Source organism: Chiloscyllium punctatum, chromosome 22, assembly GCF_047496795.1.
Source record: "Chiloscyllium punctatum isolate Juve2018m chromosome 22, sChiPun1.3, whole genome shotgun sequence".
Classification (NCBI taxonomy): Eukaryota; Metazoa; Chordata; class Chondrichthyes; order Orectolobiformes; family Hemiscylliidae; genus Chiloscyllium; species Chiloscyllium punctatum.
This window is the reverse complement of record NC_092760.1, coordinates 50,524,619-50,543,216: the sequence shown is the minus strand read 5'-3', so window position 1 is coordinate 50,543,216 and position 18,598 is coordinate 50,524,619. Positions and strand designations below refer to the sequence as shown.

At 40.1% G+C, this 18,598-nt stretch overlaps 1 protein-coding gene across 1 annotated transcript in view; it reads right to left on the bottom strand.

Annotated features, from left to right (window-relative positions):
* Nucleotides 1-18,598, bottom strand: part of sbf2 (SET binding factor 2) — a 568,047-nt gene that overhangs the window by 269,570 nt on the left and 279,879 nt on the right. Inside the window, 1 exon segment of the mRNA XM_072592265.1 lies at nt 16,561-16,666. Coding sequence (XP_072448366.1) covers nt 16,561-16,666 — 106 coding nt within the window.

Sequence of the window (18,598 nt, the reverse complement as noted above, 5' to 3'; positions counted from 1 at the left end):
AATCTGATTTTTCTGGAAGGGAGGGGGGTGCAAATAGCATCAGGAATGCCAATGCCAGTCATACAACTCTGTTAAGTGAGCGAGACCCTTTACTTCAGGGAACAAAGTTTGGTAAGAAGCACGATCGATGTGAGGTCAGGTCCTGAGATGGACCACGCTTGGATTGGTGGGGCACCCTTATGAAGCAGATGGACCACATTACAGTTGCAAACTCAAATGGGTCGGGAGCAAACATGCCCAGTCTCTCATAACAGCGGGAAAGGCGATCAGAATCCATGGTTCTCACCATCCGTCACAAAAAAACCTTGGAGACTGCGATGGACATGGCGGGTGTCCCAACCGCCTAAAGAGGATAAAATTATTTTGAGACACTCCAGATTCAAGAGGCAGACTTCAGTCTGGTACACGTTGCCTATGACCAGGGTTGAGTAGGAGGACGTGAACCTGGTGGAAATAAAACCCGAGACACTACAGGAAAAATAACAAGCCCCAGACTTAGAGGGGGAGGGAAGGTCTGCCAGGTGGACCTCAGAATAAGAGCTCCCTGATTGGGGTTATTAATCTTGTCCAATCAGGGAGCCCTGGCTGACTGATTAAAAACAAGAGTGATTTAGTCCCTACCCTCCCCTTCACTGTTTTGATCACACAGCATTGCCCTGTGGTTTGAAGGGCAGTGCTTGTCACTGGCCACTCGGGTGTTTTTCATATCTTCCTGGTGGTGGAAATTGAATAAAGATTTGTGCACTTTGTGTCTTTCACTGTGTTTCACACCTGCACACACACACACACCATGGGTGCTGGGGTAAAATAAGCACTACCACAGTTAGGCGGTAGTGTGGGGGAAGAAAAAAAAGAAAAAAAAATAAAATAAAATAAACAGAAGTGTTACGTTAGAGCCCGGGTGTCCTTGGAGAAGGAGCACGCGGTGTCCACTGACACCCTGGAGTTGTGACTGGCCACTTGAGTGTTTCCTTCCCTTTTGGAAAAAAAAATAAATAAAAACAAGAGTGATTTAGTCCCTACCCTCCCCTTCACTGTTTTGATCACACAGCATTGCCCTGTGGTTTGAAGGGCAGTGCTTGTCACTGGCCACTCGGGTGTTTTTCCTATCTTCCTGGTGGTGGCAATTGAATAAAGATTTGTGCACTTTGTGTCTCTCACTGTGTCTCACACCTGCACACACACACCATGGGTGCTGGGGAAAAAAAATAATAATAAGCACTACCGCAGTTAGGCGGTAGTGTGGGGGTTAAAAAAAAAAGCAAAAAAATAAAATAACAAAAAAAAAAAGAGTGATTCACTGTGTCTTACATCTACACACACACACACCATGGGTGCTTAAAAAAAAGGGGGGGATTCTGGGCTTGGAGAAGGAGCACGCGGTGTCCACCAACACCCTGGAGTTGTTCAGGGAGAGGTGGGCGCCGCAGGGAGTGGAGTGCATTATTTCCCCCTCCAACTCTATTTTGATTTAGTCCCTACCCTCCCCTTCACTGTTTTTGATCACACAGCATTGCCTTTTGATGTGAAGGCTGTGCTTGTCACTGGCCACCTGGGTGTTTTTCATATCTTCCTGGTGGTGGAAAAGAAAATAAAAACAAGAGTGATTTAGTCCCTACCCTCCCCTTCACTGTTTTGATCACACAGCATTGCCCTGTGGTTTGACGGGCAGTGCTTGTCACTGGCCACTCGGGTGTTTTTCCTATCTTCCTGGTGGTGGAAATTGAATAAAGATTTGTGCACCTTGTGTCTTTCACTGTGTTTTACACTTGCGTACACACACACCATGGGTGCTGGGGAAAAATAAGCACTACCGCAGTTAGGCGGTAGTGTGGGGGTTAAATAAAAAGAAAAAGAAAAAAAAAGTTTAACCAGGAGAGGTACAGGTGGTGTCTACCAACACCCTTGAGCTGTTCAGGGAGAGGTGTTCATCATGGGGATTGGAGTACTTTACTTTCCCCTCCAATGCTATTTTGCTTTAATCCCTACCCTCCCCTTCACTGTTTGGTCACACAGCATTGCCCTTTGATGTGAAGGGCACTGCTTGTCACTGGCTACTCGGGTGTTTTCCCTTTTGAGAGTTGGACCAGTGTGAGTGAGTGTGCACATGTGCAAGGACTCTCCTCCTTGAAGGGGACTGTCCCTAGACTAGCTGCCCCACATCCAGAGAGCTGAAGGAAGGAAGAAGGAATAAGAGGAGGAGGAGGAGGTAGAAGCAAAAGGAGGTGAGAGCTTTTGAGAAAAAAAAATAAAAACAAGAGTGATTTAATCCCTGCCCTCCCCTTCACTGTTTGATCACACAGCATTGCCCTTTGATGTGAAGGGCAGTGCTTGTCACTGGCCACTCGGGTGTTTTCCTATCTTCCTGGTGGTGGAAATTGAATAAAGATTTGTGCACCTTTTGTCTCTCACTGTATCTCACACTTGCACACACACATTATGGGTGCTGGGGAAAAAAATAAGCACTACCGCGGTTAGGCGGTAGTGTGGGGGTTAAATATAACTAAACAGGAGTGTAAAAAAAAGAAAAAAAGAAAAAAAAAACAAGAGTGCAAGGGTACAGCTTGTCACTAGCCACTTGGGTGTTTCTTTTCTTCCTGGTGGTGGACATTGAATAAAGATTCGTGCACCTTGTGTCTTTCACTGTGTCTCACAACAGCACACACACAACACGGGTGCGGCGGGAAAAATAAGCACTACCACAGTTGGGCGGTAGTGTGGGGGTAATGAACAAAAAGGGAAAAATAACAGGAGTTTAAAAAAAATAAAAACAAGAGTGTGTCCTCGAAGAAGGGCACTGCTTGTCACTGGCCACTTGGGTGTTTTCTTTCTTCCTGGTGGTGGAAATTGAATAAAGCTTTGTATACCTGTGCCTTTCAACTGCACACACACAACATGGGTGATGGGGAAAATATAAGCACTAACATAGTTCGGCAGTATTAAAAAACGAAGAAAAAAAACAGGAGATTAGTAAAAACAAATAAAAACGAGAGTATCACAGGATCTGTTCACTCAAAGCTGGCTCTGACGAAGGGACCAGTGTCAAGTACTTATGCATATGCAAGTAAAGGGTAACTTGGTGATGGGATACCGGCCTCTGTGGAATTATTTCAGAACCCAAATTCAACAAATAAAGAATTTATTAGTGAAACAAAATGCAAGACATTGAGTCTGTGATGAAGCTAAAATGCTGGAATTAATTTTGTTGATATGTGACACATTACTGGGCGACATGCTTCCCTGCTGGTTAACATATGTACAATCGCAGTGCTAATTCTGAAAGCCATGCTTCCATCTGGAAGTGAGACTGAATGGCAAAATAATTTATCTAATGATTGCTTAACTCTAAAAATAATCACGTTTTCATGCGACTAAATAAACCAGCAGGAATGTACTATATAACAATATGAATGCTAAGCTGAGCTGCAACACAATGACTAAAGCCACCTCTTCAACATCATCCATTTCTGCTCTATAGACAGCAAGCATAGATTTGATGAAATAGTCTCTTATAGCAAATAGTCTCTTTTCTGTGCCATGATGACTGTAACTCTATTGTAGCTTATTGATCCCACGAAGTAGTTTAACATATGTTAAAATATCAGTTTCATCTACTGACAAAATTCGTTGATGAAAACAATCTTGTCTTCTCCAAGTTCAGGCATGGAGGATACTCAAGAAACAAGGACCAGGACTGGTCAAAAAACACAGATAAGGGTTTCAATACAAGAGCACATGAGAAAACGCAAACAATTCTGTGACGGCAAGATTAAATTATCATGCCAACTGATGGTAATTGAGATTTTAACCTCATTTCATAATCAGTAAGAGCAACAACCCTAGAGGTTTGGTTTGAATGAATGCAACAAAAATGCAGTGCAAGAGCAATTTTTTTTTACAGGAATGGAAATAAAATATGAACATGAAATAGGAGAAATAAACCACTCGGTCCCTTGAGAGCCTGCTCTGTCACTGAATGAGAACATGGCTAAACTAAGTGTTTCAAATTATCTACTCCCATCTACCAGATGACCTTCAATTCCCTTATCCAACAAGAACCTATTTAAAATGCTTAATGATGTTGCCTCCACCAGCTACTGAAGCAAAAACTACCACAGTTGCACAAGTCTCAATAAAACTTTCCTTTGCTTTTCCAACGAAAACCTTTGGTTTTTCTTTAACTCTAATTTATTCATAATTTAATATCAGGTAGACAGTTCTTACATTGTGAAGGTAGTTTTATATTTAGGGGAATACTTCATTTTTAAATTTACCATTAATTCAAATTGTGATTTTCTCTGAGTTTGGAATTCAGGAAATGTGACTAAAAATTTTAAAAGTGAAAAAGTTACAAATACACACCTGGAACAGTTTCAAATGGAGCTGAATTTGAACAAATTCTTCTCTTCTGATTAATGGAATATTCACTCCATGACTGAATGTGTAACAACAGAGCAGAAATGAATTAAAGTGCCTTTTAGTAGGAAACACGAAAACTAAAATAATCTGTAACACTCTGCACTAAAAGCCAGAATATATCTAACTTTGTGTTTTAAATACTGAACATTTTCCTGCAAACTAAATATTAGATTAAATTCCTACAGTGTGGAAACAGGTCCTTTGGCCCAACAAGTCCACACCAACCCTCTGAAGAGTAACCCACCCCCCTCTGACTAATGCACCTAACACTATGGGCAATTTAGCATGGCCAATTCACCTGAGTTGAATTCAATTCACCTGACCTGCACATCTTTGGACTGTGGGAGGAAACCAAAGCACCCGGAAGAAACCCATGCAGACATGGGGAGAATATGCAAACTCCACACAGACAGTCGCCTGAGGCTGGAACTGAACCTGGGACCCTGGTGCTGCGGGCCACTGTGCCGCCCAATATTCCGCTAATATTGGAACAAGTACCTGAACAAACTGGGCACAAATCTGTTTACAATACATGTATACTTAGCACATCATCTGAAAACTAAGCTGTATAGCAATTAGAAGCATTTAAAATATTTTAACCCAACAAAGAAAATTTGACTGAAATGCCTCTGACAAATACTTAATATATACTTCTGGGAGAGAATACCCTATTCAAGTAAAGCAGGATAAGAGCATTTTGTTTCTGGCATTTTGGTAAACATGCAATTGTAACATCTTATAAAATAATCTTTGTCATGTGTGATCACATTAAAAATGTCAGAAGTTCAAAACTTTATTGTGTGTAGGTAATAGTCTGCAGGGACTACATTTATAAAATCGCCTCATTAGGCAGACATATTTCAAACTATTTGTTCGTTTTTAACAAGTCAAGTAGTGCTTTAAAGTTATTAGCATCTCTAAAGAAGTTTGGCTAAGTCAAGCAAGCCCTTTTTCTTCCATTAAAAATCAATATCTTTGAGGGAGATCAGGCAAATGCACTGAGCTTAAAAACAAATGCATTCAAGCAGCATCTAATGTTTTGTATATATAGCGAAGCAAAGGGAGCAATGTCATAAGGTCAACAAATTATAGAAGTTGACAATAATGCTTTCGTTGTGTTTTAAGGCTTTAAGTTCAATGGAGACTTGGTTATTCTTGAGGTTACTGATGAATTCTTCTAATTTTGTTCCTCTGCGGATTCATTCACTCAATGTCAACACAAACACAGGGGTTATTGTTACGACATGATTGCATCCCCCAATAAATAAATTAGGGGACAGAAAGTAGCCCCTGAAAATCAAATATAGCCCTAGAAAGAAAACAAATTGACCTCTCGTGGGCATAACGTGGGTGTAAATAACAGAAACAGCCAGGAAAGACTTTAATTTTCACATTATTTGGGTAAATCAAATTGGCAAAGGCAACCACAAGATGAGTTCATAGTGTGTGTTCAGGACATTTAGAACATTACATTCGAGAAACAACCATGAATTAGGGTATTTTAGACATGGTAATGAGCAAAGCAGCAACAGAAAAAGCCTCTTGGTAAGAGTTTATCAAATCATAATGGAATTTCACATTCAGTTTGAGGGTCACCAATGTGGGTTTGAAACCAGAGTCTTAAACTTAAATAAAGGCCATTACAAAGGTATGAATAGATGACAATAATGGACAAGAAAAGTTGCATTCCAAGAACAGCTGAAAATCAAAAGCAGAAAAGGAAGTCAGGAAATTTTAAAAATCAGATTCATAAGAAAAATGAGGAAAAGTAAAGGGCTTAAATGATGATCGACCCTCCAGATGTAATGGCCTGAATACAAGTAAGACATTGCCACATTAACCTCATGTTCACTTAGCTTAGTCTGTCATTAGGAAAATGCTTGAGTCTATTGTAAAAGAATGTCGTAACAGAGCATTTAAAAATGCATAAAATGATCAAGCACAGTCAGCATGAAGGAAAAATCATGGCTGACAAGTTTACAAGAATTCTTTGAGGATAGATAAAAAGGAAGCAGTGGATATAGAGTCATAGAGATGTACAGAATGGAAACAGACTCTTCGGTCCAACCTGTCCATGCCCACCAGATATCCCAACCCAATCTAGTCCCACCTGCCAGCACCTGGCCCATATCCCTCTAAACCCTTCCTATTCATATACCCATCCAGATGCCTCTTAAATGTTGCAATTGTACCAGCCTCCACCACATCCTCTAGCAGCTCATTCCATACCCGTACTACCCTCTGCGTGAAAAATTGCCCCTTAGGTCTCTTTTATATCTTTCCCCTCTCACCCTAAACCTATGCCCTCTAGTTCTGGACTCCCCGACCCCAGGGAAAAGACTTTGCCTATTTACCTTCTCCATGCCCCTCATTATTTTATAAACCTCTATAAGGTCACCCCTCGGCCTTCAACACTGCAGGGAAAACGGCCCCAGCCTGTTCAGCCTTTCTCAATAGCACAAATCCTCCAACCCTGGCAACATCCTTGTAAATCTTTTCTGAACCCTTTCAAGTTTCACAACATCTTTCCGATAGGAAGGAGACCAGAATTGCATGCAATATTCCAACAGTGGCCTAACCAATGTCCTGTACAGCTGCAACATGACCTTCCAACTCCTGTACTCAGTACTCTGACCAATAAAGAAAAGCATTACCAAACGCCTTCTTCACTATCCCATCTACCTGCGACTCCACTTTCAAGGAGCTATGAACCTGCATTCTAAAGTCTCTTTGTTGCCTAGGATCTTACCATTAAGTATATAAAGTCCTGCTAAGATTTGCTTTCCCAAAACGCAGCACCTCGCATTTATCTGAATTAAACTCCATCTGACAATTCTCAGCCCATTGGCCCATCTGATCCAGATCCTGTTGTAATCTGAGGTAACCCTCTTCGCTATCCACTACACCTCCATCTGCAAACTTACTAACTGTACCTCTTATGCTCACTTCAAATCATTTATGTAAATGACAAAAAGTAGAGGACTCAGCACTGATCCTTGTGGCACTCCATTGGTCACAGGCCTCCAGTCTGAAAAACAACCCTCCACCACCACCCTCAGTCTTCTACCTTTGAGACAGTTCTGCATCCAAATGGCTAGTTCTCCCTGTATTCCATGAGACCTAACCTTGCTAATCAGTCTCCCATGGGAACCTTGTCGAACGCCTTAATGAAGTCCATATAGATCTCATCTACTGCTCTGCCCTCATCAATCCTCTTTGTTACTTCTTCAAAAAACTCAATCAAGTTTGTGAGACATGATTTCCCATACACTAAGCCATGTTGTAAGCATAATCAGTCCTTGTCTTTCCAAATACATGTACATCCTGTCTCTCAGGATTCCCTCCAACAACTTGCCCACCACCGACGTCAGGCTCACTGGTCTATAGTTCCCTGGGTTGTCCTTACCACCCTTCTGAAACAGTGGCACCACATTTGCCAACCTCCAGTCTTCCAGCACCTCACCTGTGGCTATCGATGACACAAATATCTCAGAGCATTCCATTAACAACAGGCTTCTCTCCACTAATTTGTCAATTTTCTTTCTCCACCGCCAGCTTCCAGAAATCCCCATCAATGCCTTTCATTCAAAGGAAAAAAGATTTCATAACTTGCGCAATCCAGAACCTGCACACCCTCTGTAATTCTGAGATACTACCTAGAAAGACAACAGTCTACATTCTGATGTTACAGTTCTCTTCTGTGAAAGCCTTCACTTCAGGTTTCACTCTCCTATTCTCACCGCTACATAAAAATACTGTGGTTACTGGAGCAGGTCAGAGGCTAAGAATGCTGTACATCAATTAGTTAGTTGCATAAGGGAATTGAAACGAAAGGATTCATTTAAAAGTCAGGCTGAAGATGTGCCCACTGTGATATATAACATAACCACTTGATGGGGCATCAGGCATTTTAAGCAGTTCAGGGCAATGGGAGCAAGGGTCTGTGGATTCTGGCATAGTTCATTAATGGATGTACCTTTGTTTTAGGTTCAGAACTATTAGGGAAATAGACAAGACACAGTCAAAGGTTAAGAAATATCTAAATGGAGGACATCTAACTTTAACAAGTTGGGCAATGATGCAAACAAACCAACATATGACATAAGAGCAGATGTAGATATATATTTGGATTTATAGAAGGCTTTTAATAAGATGCCATACATTAGTCTATTTAGTAAGATTACAGTCCATGATGTTAGAGATTGTATATCAGCATGCATAGAAGATTGGCCAAGTTTGGAAGGAGCATCACTGGACTCAAAATGTTAACATTAAAATGGTTCCTTACTCACCATTTCTCACCTCCTGTCAATTTATTATAGGAAACTGATTAGGTTTATGCCGATGAGGTATGGTCATTACAATAACCTTGGTCTCACATTGGCAAGGTCAAGACAGGATTAGCTCTCATCCTTGCCTGCACAACTCCAATCTGAAGGTAAAATTTGCACTACTCTGGTTACATACTGTGGAGTAAATTCTGGTTTTATAATGTTCGAAAAAAATCTGATCCAAAGGACAGACCATAATCAGCCTTTTAGCAATAAATAAAAGAAAAGCTGACTTTCAGCCCAAGTTTTCACCATCTTGTCAAAAGTTTTTTTTTTAACTTAAGTTTATAATTCACTGCTTGGAACAAATTCTTCTCATACTGAATCCAGGCAACAAAGGTATTGTTATGTGCCAAGACATCTCTCACCTATGTTAATTCATTTGTTACATTCACAACTTAATCTCCTTTTTGGCTACAAGTTTTCTAATACTGGCCTAACCAGCGTTCTGTACAGCTGCAACATGACCTCCCAATTCCGATACTCAATGCTTTAACCAATAAGCGCAAGCATTTTCTTCGCTCTCCTATGGACCGGTGACTCCACTTTCAAGGACTCAAAGGTCCTCGACTCCATGGTCTCTTTGTTCAGCAACACTCCCCAGGACCTTACCATTAACTGTATGTGTTCTGCCCTGATTTGCCTTTCCAAAACACAGCACCTCAGCATTTATCTAAATTAAACTTCATCTGTCACACCTCGGTCCAGTGGCCCAAAAGATCAAGATCCCTATATACTCTGAGGTAATTTAGTTCGCTGTCCATGACACCTCCTATTTTGGTGTCATCTGCAAACTGTGCAGGACATTGGTTAGCCCACTATTGGAATATAGGGTGCAATTCTGGTCTCCCTGCTACTGGGAGGATGTTGTGAAACTTGACAGGGTTCAGAGAAGATTTACAAGGATGTTGTTAGGGTTGGAGGGCTTAAGTTATAGCAAGAGGCTGAACAGACTGCGGCTATTTTCCATGGAGCTTCGGGGACTGAGGGGTGACCTTACAGAGGTTTATACATTCATGAGGGGCATGGATAGGATATACAGACATGGTCTGCCTGGTTGAGTTTGGGGGGGTCCCGACGCTAGAGGGTACAGGCTTATGGTGAGAGGGGAAAGATTTAAAGGGGATTGAAGGGACAAATCTTTCATGCGGAGGTGCTTGCATGGAAGGATCTGCCAGAGGAAGTGGTGGAAGCTGGTACAATTACAACTTTTAAAAGGCATCTAGGATATATTTGCGAAGAGGAAGTGTTTAAAGCAATGTGGGCCAAATGCTGCCAAAGGGGTATAGACTTATTTAGGATACCTGGTCAACAAGGTTTGGACCAAAGGGTCTGTTTCATGCTGTACATCTCAATAACTAAGTTCTCCCTTTCATTACATGAAATTCTGGTCTCCTTGAAAAGATGTTGCGAACGTGAAAGGGTTTAGAAAAGATTTACAAGGAGGCTGCCAGGGTTGGAGGATTTGAGTTATAGGGAGAGGCTGAATAGACTAGGGCTGTTTTCCATGGAGCAGAGGCTGAGGGGTGACCTTATAGAGGTTTATAAAATCATGAGGGGCATGGATAGGATAGACAAAGTCTCTTCCCTGGGGTGGGAGAGTCCAGAACTAGAGGGCATAGGTTTCGGGTGAGAGGGGAAAGATGTAAAAGAGACCTAAGGGGCAACTTTTTCACGCAGAGGGTGGTACATTTATGGACTGAGCTGCCAGAGGAAGTGGTGGAGGCTGGTACAATTGCAATATTTAAGAGGCATTTGGATGGGTCTATGAATAGGAAGGGTTTGGAGGATATGGGCTGGGTGTTGGCAGGTGGGACTAGATTGGGTTGGGATATCTGGTCAGCATGGACATGTTGGACCAAAGGATCTGTTTCCATACTGTACATCTCTATGACTCTATGTCCCTGACCATCTGAATTCCCATAGGCACCATTGCTTTCTTCGTCAACAATGCCAAAAATGAACCTGCTCACTTGTCTTCGGAATTTGTACTAGAATTCATATGGGAATTTCCACTTTGATGTTCACTTCATGCAGTGTGAATGCTTCACCATGATTTAGTTTATTTTGAATCAATCATTTTTTTTCATTGCAATGCATTTCAAAACCAGCAGATGGCAATGACGCACAGGCACATTTTAGAATTCAAGATTCACATGATACTTTACACTTAAACTTCCAGAAAATATAATTAGCATACACTGAAGCATAAACATTAGTGAACAATAACAGAATTCTGCATTATTGGGGCACTTGGAAAGCATAAAATATATATTACCTTGTTTCTTTCAGCTCTCTTTACCTTCTTGATGTCATGAAAATTGAAGTTTTAAACCATCAAAGCACCATTTATGCATATGACTCACAAGATACTTCAGTAAATGCAGTTGGTAAGTTTTGCTATTTTAATACAATTTTTCAATGCCATGCAAATGATTTCAAATATATAATAAATATAGCACAAGTCACAGCCTGGGAATTTTTTAAAAAAATCAATGTTGCCAAACACCACCAGACACTGATTTCAAATTCTCTGGATTTCTGCACGAGTCTGATTTTGACAGTTGCAATTCAGAAGTGATCCAAACAACAAGGAAAATCATATGTAGAAAAATTCAACTGTAAAAATGCCTAAACCATCTAAATATAAAGTTTCTAAGAAAGCCGAAGCTTCTGTCACGCCACAAATTATAAGCAAATTTCGGAACAATATACACAATGCATTTTAAAATTGTTACAAATTATTTGACATGTTGGTGCAAGTCTGGTTTAAAAACCTGTTGATAATTGTTTTTCTGAATAGTTCTGATCTATTGCTTTTATCATCAAAATTATTAACTTACAATGTCTGTACTTCAATACTAACTAATTGATTATAAAGACATTTTTGTACATAGTGAGGTTATAGATGGTACTGTTTAAATACTAGTACTTCCTTTTCTTTATGACTCCCATAAAATTGTTGCTTTTCAAAACTAAAACTATTTCTTCCAAAAAAAGTCTGTGAATTCAGCAGAAAATTAGAAACAGCAATACTGGAACAAGACACTATAAATAACTTACTTGCTTCTTCATAGTATTACTTCATGAAGTGTAACTGACATTTTTATTACGATTTATTGGGCCGAACTACAAAAACTTTTAAGACATCAAATCTGTGTGACTCGAGACAACTTCTCTTGAGCATGCTTTATAGTACTTTAAAATTGGGTTCTTTTCAATATTAATTAAGCTCAGTATGTTTCTCTTTTTGCTGATTATCGAAGGACATTTAAACATTTCATTAATCACTGAGTCTAAGTAATGAATATGTCTGCCGTACAGTTCACACTTATCACAAATTTACATCAAATGATGATTAGATTACTAACTAGATTACTGACAATGTGGAAACAGGCCCTTCGGCCCAACAAGTCCATACCGGCCCTCCGAAGAGCAACCCACCCAGACCCATTCCCCTACATTTACCCCTTCACCTAACACTAAGGGCAATTTAGCATAGCCAATTCACCTAACCTGCACATTTTTGGACTGTGGGAGGAAACCAAAGCATCCAGAAAAAACCCATGCAGACACGGGGAGAATGTGCAAACTCCACACAGACAGTTGCCTGAGGTGGGAATTGAACCTGAGTTTCTGGTGCTGTGAGGCAGCAATGCTAACCACTGTGCCATAGTGTATGTTTCAGGTCAAATATAAAGACACTTTGTAACTTACCATGTAAAATTGCAGGAAAAAGCTTCTTTTGGGTTGGATAGTTGGCAGAGCAGTCTGTTCGAGTCTCTGCATTACTGCCAACCATCCAACCCAAACTTTGGGTCCGCTACGTGGATGACACCTTTGTCATTACTAAACAAAAATAAAATTAGAGGAAACCTTCAAGACGATCAATAATATCCTTACTAGCATAGAATTCACTAAAGAGGAGGAGAACAACAACAAACTGGCATTCCTAGATGTCACAGTAGAGCGAACAACCAATGGGGAACTTCAAACTAGCGCCCACAGGAAAACGACACATACAGACCAAATATTGAACCGCAGAAGCAATCATACCAACACCCACAAATGAAGCTGCATGAAAACATTATTTCAATGAGCCGCCACATATCAGCGCAGAGAAACTAGGAAGAGCAGAAGAAAATCACCTATACAGTGTATTAAAAAAGAACAGGTACTCAATGAACACAGTCCACCGATTTCTGAGCAACAAACCCAAACAAGCAGACAAAACACATCCAGAAGCCCTAGCTACTCTCACTTACATCAAAGACATCTCAGAAATGACTGCCAGACTACTCAGACCCCTTGGCATCATGGTAGCCAACAAACCCACCAACACACTAAAACAGCAACTAAGAAATTTGGAAGTTCTTATACAGACAGCAGGCAAAACTCATGTCATTTACAAAATACCGTGTAAGAACTGTAACAAACATACATTGGACAAACAGGCAGAAAACTAGCCACCAGGATAAACGAATACCAACTAGCCACAAAAAGACATGACTCACTCTCAATAACATCCTTACATATAGATGAGGAAGGACACCACTTAGACTGGGACAACACGTCCATCTAAGGACAAGCCAAAACAGAGACATGTACAAGAATTCCTAGAAGCATGGCATTCCAACCGGAACTTTATCAACAAACACATCAACTTGGACGCCATTTACCACTGAGAAAAAGAACAGGAAATTACATCACCAAGCCTAGGAAAACTAAATACTTAAATAGAAAGCAGGTCATTAACACCAGTGCTTCACGAGAAGCTCACTGATGTTACCTAGCATGGTGACGAAAGGTTTGAAAACAAACCTTGCAGCTCAGCGAAAAAGCTTACATCCACATTAAGTGTAATGTGGGTTTGCAAATGACCAAATGGACAACAGAAATGCCGCATCCCTAAACTCCAATGCAGTCCATTTGCTAAACTTACATGCACTCCTAAATTGCAAGGCTGTGTTTATTACCCATTCCTAAGATGTTGGGAGTGTGTCTTCAACTATTCAAAGTTTGCATACAATTGTATGGCTTAATTAGCCATTTCAAAGCACAATTAAGAGTCAACCATGTTGCTGAGAGATTTAAATCATAAAGTTCACATCAGGTAAAGAAGTTGGATGTGCTTCTGGAAAAGATATGAATAAGCCAGTTTTCTTGAAATGACAATCTGACAGCTGAGGGACAAAGAGACAAAATAGATCTTTACATGCAGAAGGAGGAAATTCAGCTGAGTACGTCTGCACCAGCTGACTATTTTGGTGTAATATCAATCTCCTGCCTTTGCCCTGTAATCCTGCAAATTCTATTTGAATAATAATCTAATACCCTCACTTGAAACTGCTTCTAACCACACTTCCAAACAATGCATTCCAGAGCCTAACTAATCACTGTGCAAAAACATTTTTTACATTTCACAATTGTTTCATTTGCTAAACACTTCAGTCTGTACCCTCTGGTTCTCGATTCTCAAACAAGATGGAACAATTCCTTCTCATCTACTCTCACCAAACTGATTGTGATTTTGAAAATATCCATGAGATCAGCTCTTAACTTCTTCTCTCTAAGGTAAACAGTCCCAATCTTTCCAAAAAGACATAATGACTGAGGTTTCTCATCCCTAGAATGTTATTCCTGAACTCTTTTGCACTCTCTCCAATGTTTTACATTTTTCCTAAAATGCGGCATCCAGAAAGCACTATAAGACCAAAGTTTGGGAGAAGATTTGTAGCTCGGGTGCTCGTTGTTGTGGTTCTGTTCGCCGAGCTGGGAATTTGTCTTGCAAACGTTTTGTCCCCTGTCTAGGTGACATCCTCAGTGCTTGGGAGCCTCCTGTGAAGCGCTTCTGTGCTGTTTCCTCCGGCATTTATAGTGGCCTGTCTCTGCCGCAACCGGAAGCGGCAGAGACAGGCCACTATAAATGCCGGAGGAAACAGCACAGAAGTGCTTCACAGGAGGCTCCCAAGCACTGAGGATGTCACCTAGACAGGGGACGAAACGTTTGCAAGACAAATTCCCAGCTCGGCGAACAGAACCACAGCACTATAAGACCGTTAACATTATTTACATGGAAAATACTAGAATCCATTGTTAGGGACGTGGTATCACAGCACTTAGAAATAATTCAATTCAGTGAATGATATCACCCCATTATACCCTCTTCCACCCACTGCCCTTGGACAGGAGTTACAAAAGTTTGAAAACAATTATGACCAGATTTAAGAATAGCTTCTTCCCCGCTGTTACCAGCTGTATGAATGGACCGCTCATGTTATGGTTCATCTTTCTCTGCATCTTCGCTGTAGCTGTAACGTTATATTCTGCGATCCATTCTATTACATAAGGTCATTAGGATATGATTTATCTGGTTAGCATACAAAACAATACTTTTCACTGTATCTCAGTACAAGCATCAATAAGAAGTTAAATCAAACCCGACAATGTTATGGTCACTTTTTGAGGAGATCGTTTATTGAGATTATTTACTATAACTGCCTAGTTGGATATTACCAAATCCAAAATAGCCTGATCCCCGATTGGATCCACAACATACTGTTAAAGGAAACAGTCCCAAATACATTCTGAAGTCTTCCTACTTATTTGTGTTGCCAATCTGCAGGAGGATTGAACTCATACATGATTAATCAACTGCCCTTTCTTACAAGCCTTCATTATCTCAAGATTTGTTCTCTGTCCTATCAACTAGTTACTTTTTGGGGGGTTGTATAAACTACTCCTGCTAGTGTCTTCTTCCCTTGTTGAATCATATGAAGATGTCCCAAATGATTAGAAAGTCAGCAAGTAACAAACATGTTTTATCCCTCCCCTTCTGAAATATTTTATAACTTGAAATCTTGTAAACATAAAAATTGATTTCTTTTCCTGACCCAGACAAGTCTTCAACATTAGCTTGAACTTAACACTGTTTCAAAAAAAAAAACAACCTTCAGTGAGATCTACTCAAATCACCAAGTCTGTTCATAATTTTCAAGATGTGGTAAGTCATTTAAAGCTTAAAACTGATAACGGTACAAACGTAGATGTTTATGACACAAAAGGAGAGCACAGCGAGGACACAGATAGGATATGCGAAGGAAAGAGTTGCGATGGATGGAGAAGACAGACGGTGGGCATGACTATGGGCAGAGACATTGACTACAAGCACAATGTGAATGCTGTGGATCATGCATGGTCAGCAAGAGTGGAGAGCGGACTGAAGGCCAAAGAACCAGAGGGGACCAAAATATGAGAAGGTGCGAAGGGAATGAGCAAGGTAGGGAGAGACAAAGACAAGTGGATAAACAGCAACTTGAAAACAAAAATAAATTATCAGTTTTTTGTTTCTTGCCTGACTTGACAATAATATAAATTAAGTACCATGAATGGTCTTAGCTCACCATAAAAAATATAATCATTAAGCATTTCTTCAAATGTCTGTACGAGTGCACAACTTTTGCAATGTAAATAAAATCAATTTGATGCATCAAATCAAAAGCCTACCTAAAAGCTGAATAAAACTATCATAAAATTTAGTTTTAAAATGGTGTTGAAAGTTAGAAGATCAAGAATCAGAGAAGGCATGTTTACAATGGAGTTTTTTAACCGTGAAATCCTACTGTGCATTCAGCTATTAACTAGAAATGTAAATCTAATTTCTCTTACATTGGTGGTACCAATGGGCATCACAACATTATAAAGGTATGGCTAGAGCTAATCACACACATGTAATAATTTAGGTAATCAGCTATACACTGGAGTAATTACAAAAATAGAATCAGGAAATGCATGAATAATCCAAACCTACCTAGTTGTTGAAAAAGAAGAGCTACACTTGTGCTTGTCACAGGAAGACCATCATATAACGGCGTTTGTATCAATTGTCTATCTCCAGCTCCCAACGAAAACAGTTTCTTAAGGAAAATGTATTACATGAAATTAATATTCTTACTCAATTAAAATAACCAAAAAGTAGTTGATTGAACAACATAAGTTCAGCATTGCCCATTAACAGATAACACAGTGATAAGAATTAATACTATTACTGAGAGGGTCTATACATTAAATTCAAAGGACAAAATCTGTTTATGAGGGAAGACCTCCTGATTAACAATAACTTATAACATGAGCGGCAGGGATCAAGCAAAGTAAATCAGACGATAGGAGATATTAAAAGTTCAATATTGAATCCTGCTCCTTTATAAACTGTTGGATAGTATGTTGTGAACAGTTGGTGGCTGCAGTACAAATTGATATTGCAGTAGCTGTTGGGAAGATTAAATCATGATTAGTGATTAGTAAATTGGGCATAAAACAAAAAATGCTTTATGAGTACTCAGTGGGTCAGCTAACATATGTGGGAAAAGAAACAAATGTTGCTTGACCTGCTGAGTACTTCCAGCGATTATTATTAGTTGAATTTCTTGCAGCTCCAGTACTTCATCTCCATATTAGTGAATTGGGCCTGGAACAGAGAAAACTCAGAGGTGATTACTATCAGTAGTTTTCAGATTCTAAACAGACCTGAAAGTGAACACCATGGCATATTTTACTTTGCCCCGACTATTCAACTAGGGTGTGCGCTGGCAGGAGGAGGAGTGAGTAGATCTCTGTATGGGAGATAAGTTGAGATTGTGTGGGATAGAGAGAGAGCATGACAGAGCATGAGCGAGTGGGAATGGGTATGCATGCAGGAGATAATGCGAGTTAAGGGAGGGTGAGGGTGAGAGACTACATGTGGCAGGGTATGTAGTGGGCATAGTTGTGGGAGGTAGTGGGTAGCAAGTTTCCAAAACATTTTGCCAGTGTGAGATTTCATTACCTCACATCTAGATCTGTTGTAGACCAATTGATAAGGATTAGTTGCAATGATCAGCAAACAACTATTATTATCATCATCCTGCAAATCTCTGTACACTAGATGGTGAAGTTAATGAACCTAGATCATCATCTGTGCAATTATGTTTCTAAGAAAATGGCATTGAGATTGTTTTATATTTTGGATAATGTAATTTTTAATGCAATTCTTTGTAACACATGATATAATTTGTGATCAAGGAATTATGATACTAGCAGATCACCATTCAAATCTTTATAGAGAATAGGCAATTGACTGTTTTAAAAGAATCATAAGTCCTCTTCCTGTTTTATACTTTAAAAAAGTGAGTTTCAAATTTCATTTTTAGACTCAAATTTAAACTGTGATAAAAATACTTAACTTTTGCCATGTGCTAGATTTCTTTAGTTTTGCCTATTTCTAACCTTACCATGTGCTAATGAAACCACAGTCTAACCATTTTATTGCTGTAACTTTGGATAGCTGAGAAAAGTTTTAATAAGGTATCTCATGGTATTTGTAATTCTTTGAAGGTGTGCCTGTGCTTTAAAATGTTCAATCAAGAAGTCTGATTGGTCAAGAGCTTAGGAAAGTTGGAATCTCTGTCAGAGGTTGTTCCCACTTGTACCAAAATACTTCTTTTTAATAGTTCAATACCTTGTTTAGATTAGATTACTTTTAGATTAGATTACTTACAGTGTGGAAACAAGCCCTTTGGCCCAACAAGTCCACACCGCCCTGCCGAAGCGTAACCCACCCATAGCCCTACATCTACATCTACCCCTTACCTAACACTACGGGCAATTTAGCATGGGCAATTCACCTGACCTGCACATCTTTGGACTGTGGGAGGAAACCGGAGCACCAGGAGGAAACCCACGCAGACACGGGGAGAACGTGCAAACTCCACACAGTCAGTCGCCTGAGGCGGGAATTGAACCCGGGTCTCTGGCGCTGTGAGGCAGCAGTGCTAACCACTGTGCCACTGTGCCACCCACAATGCGCTCTA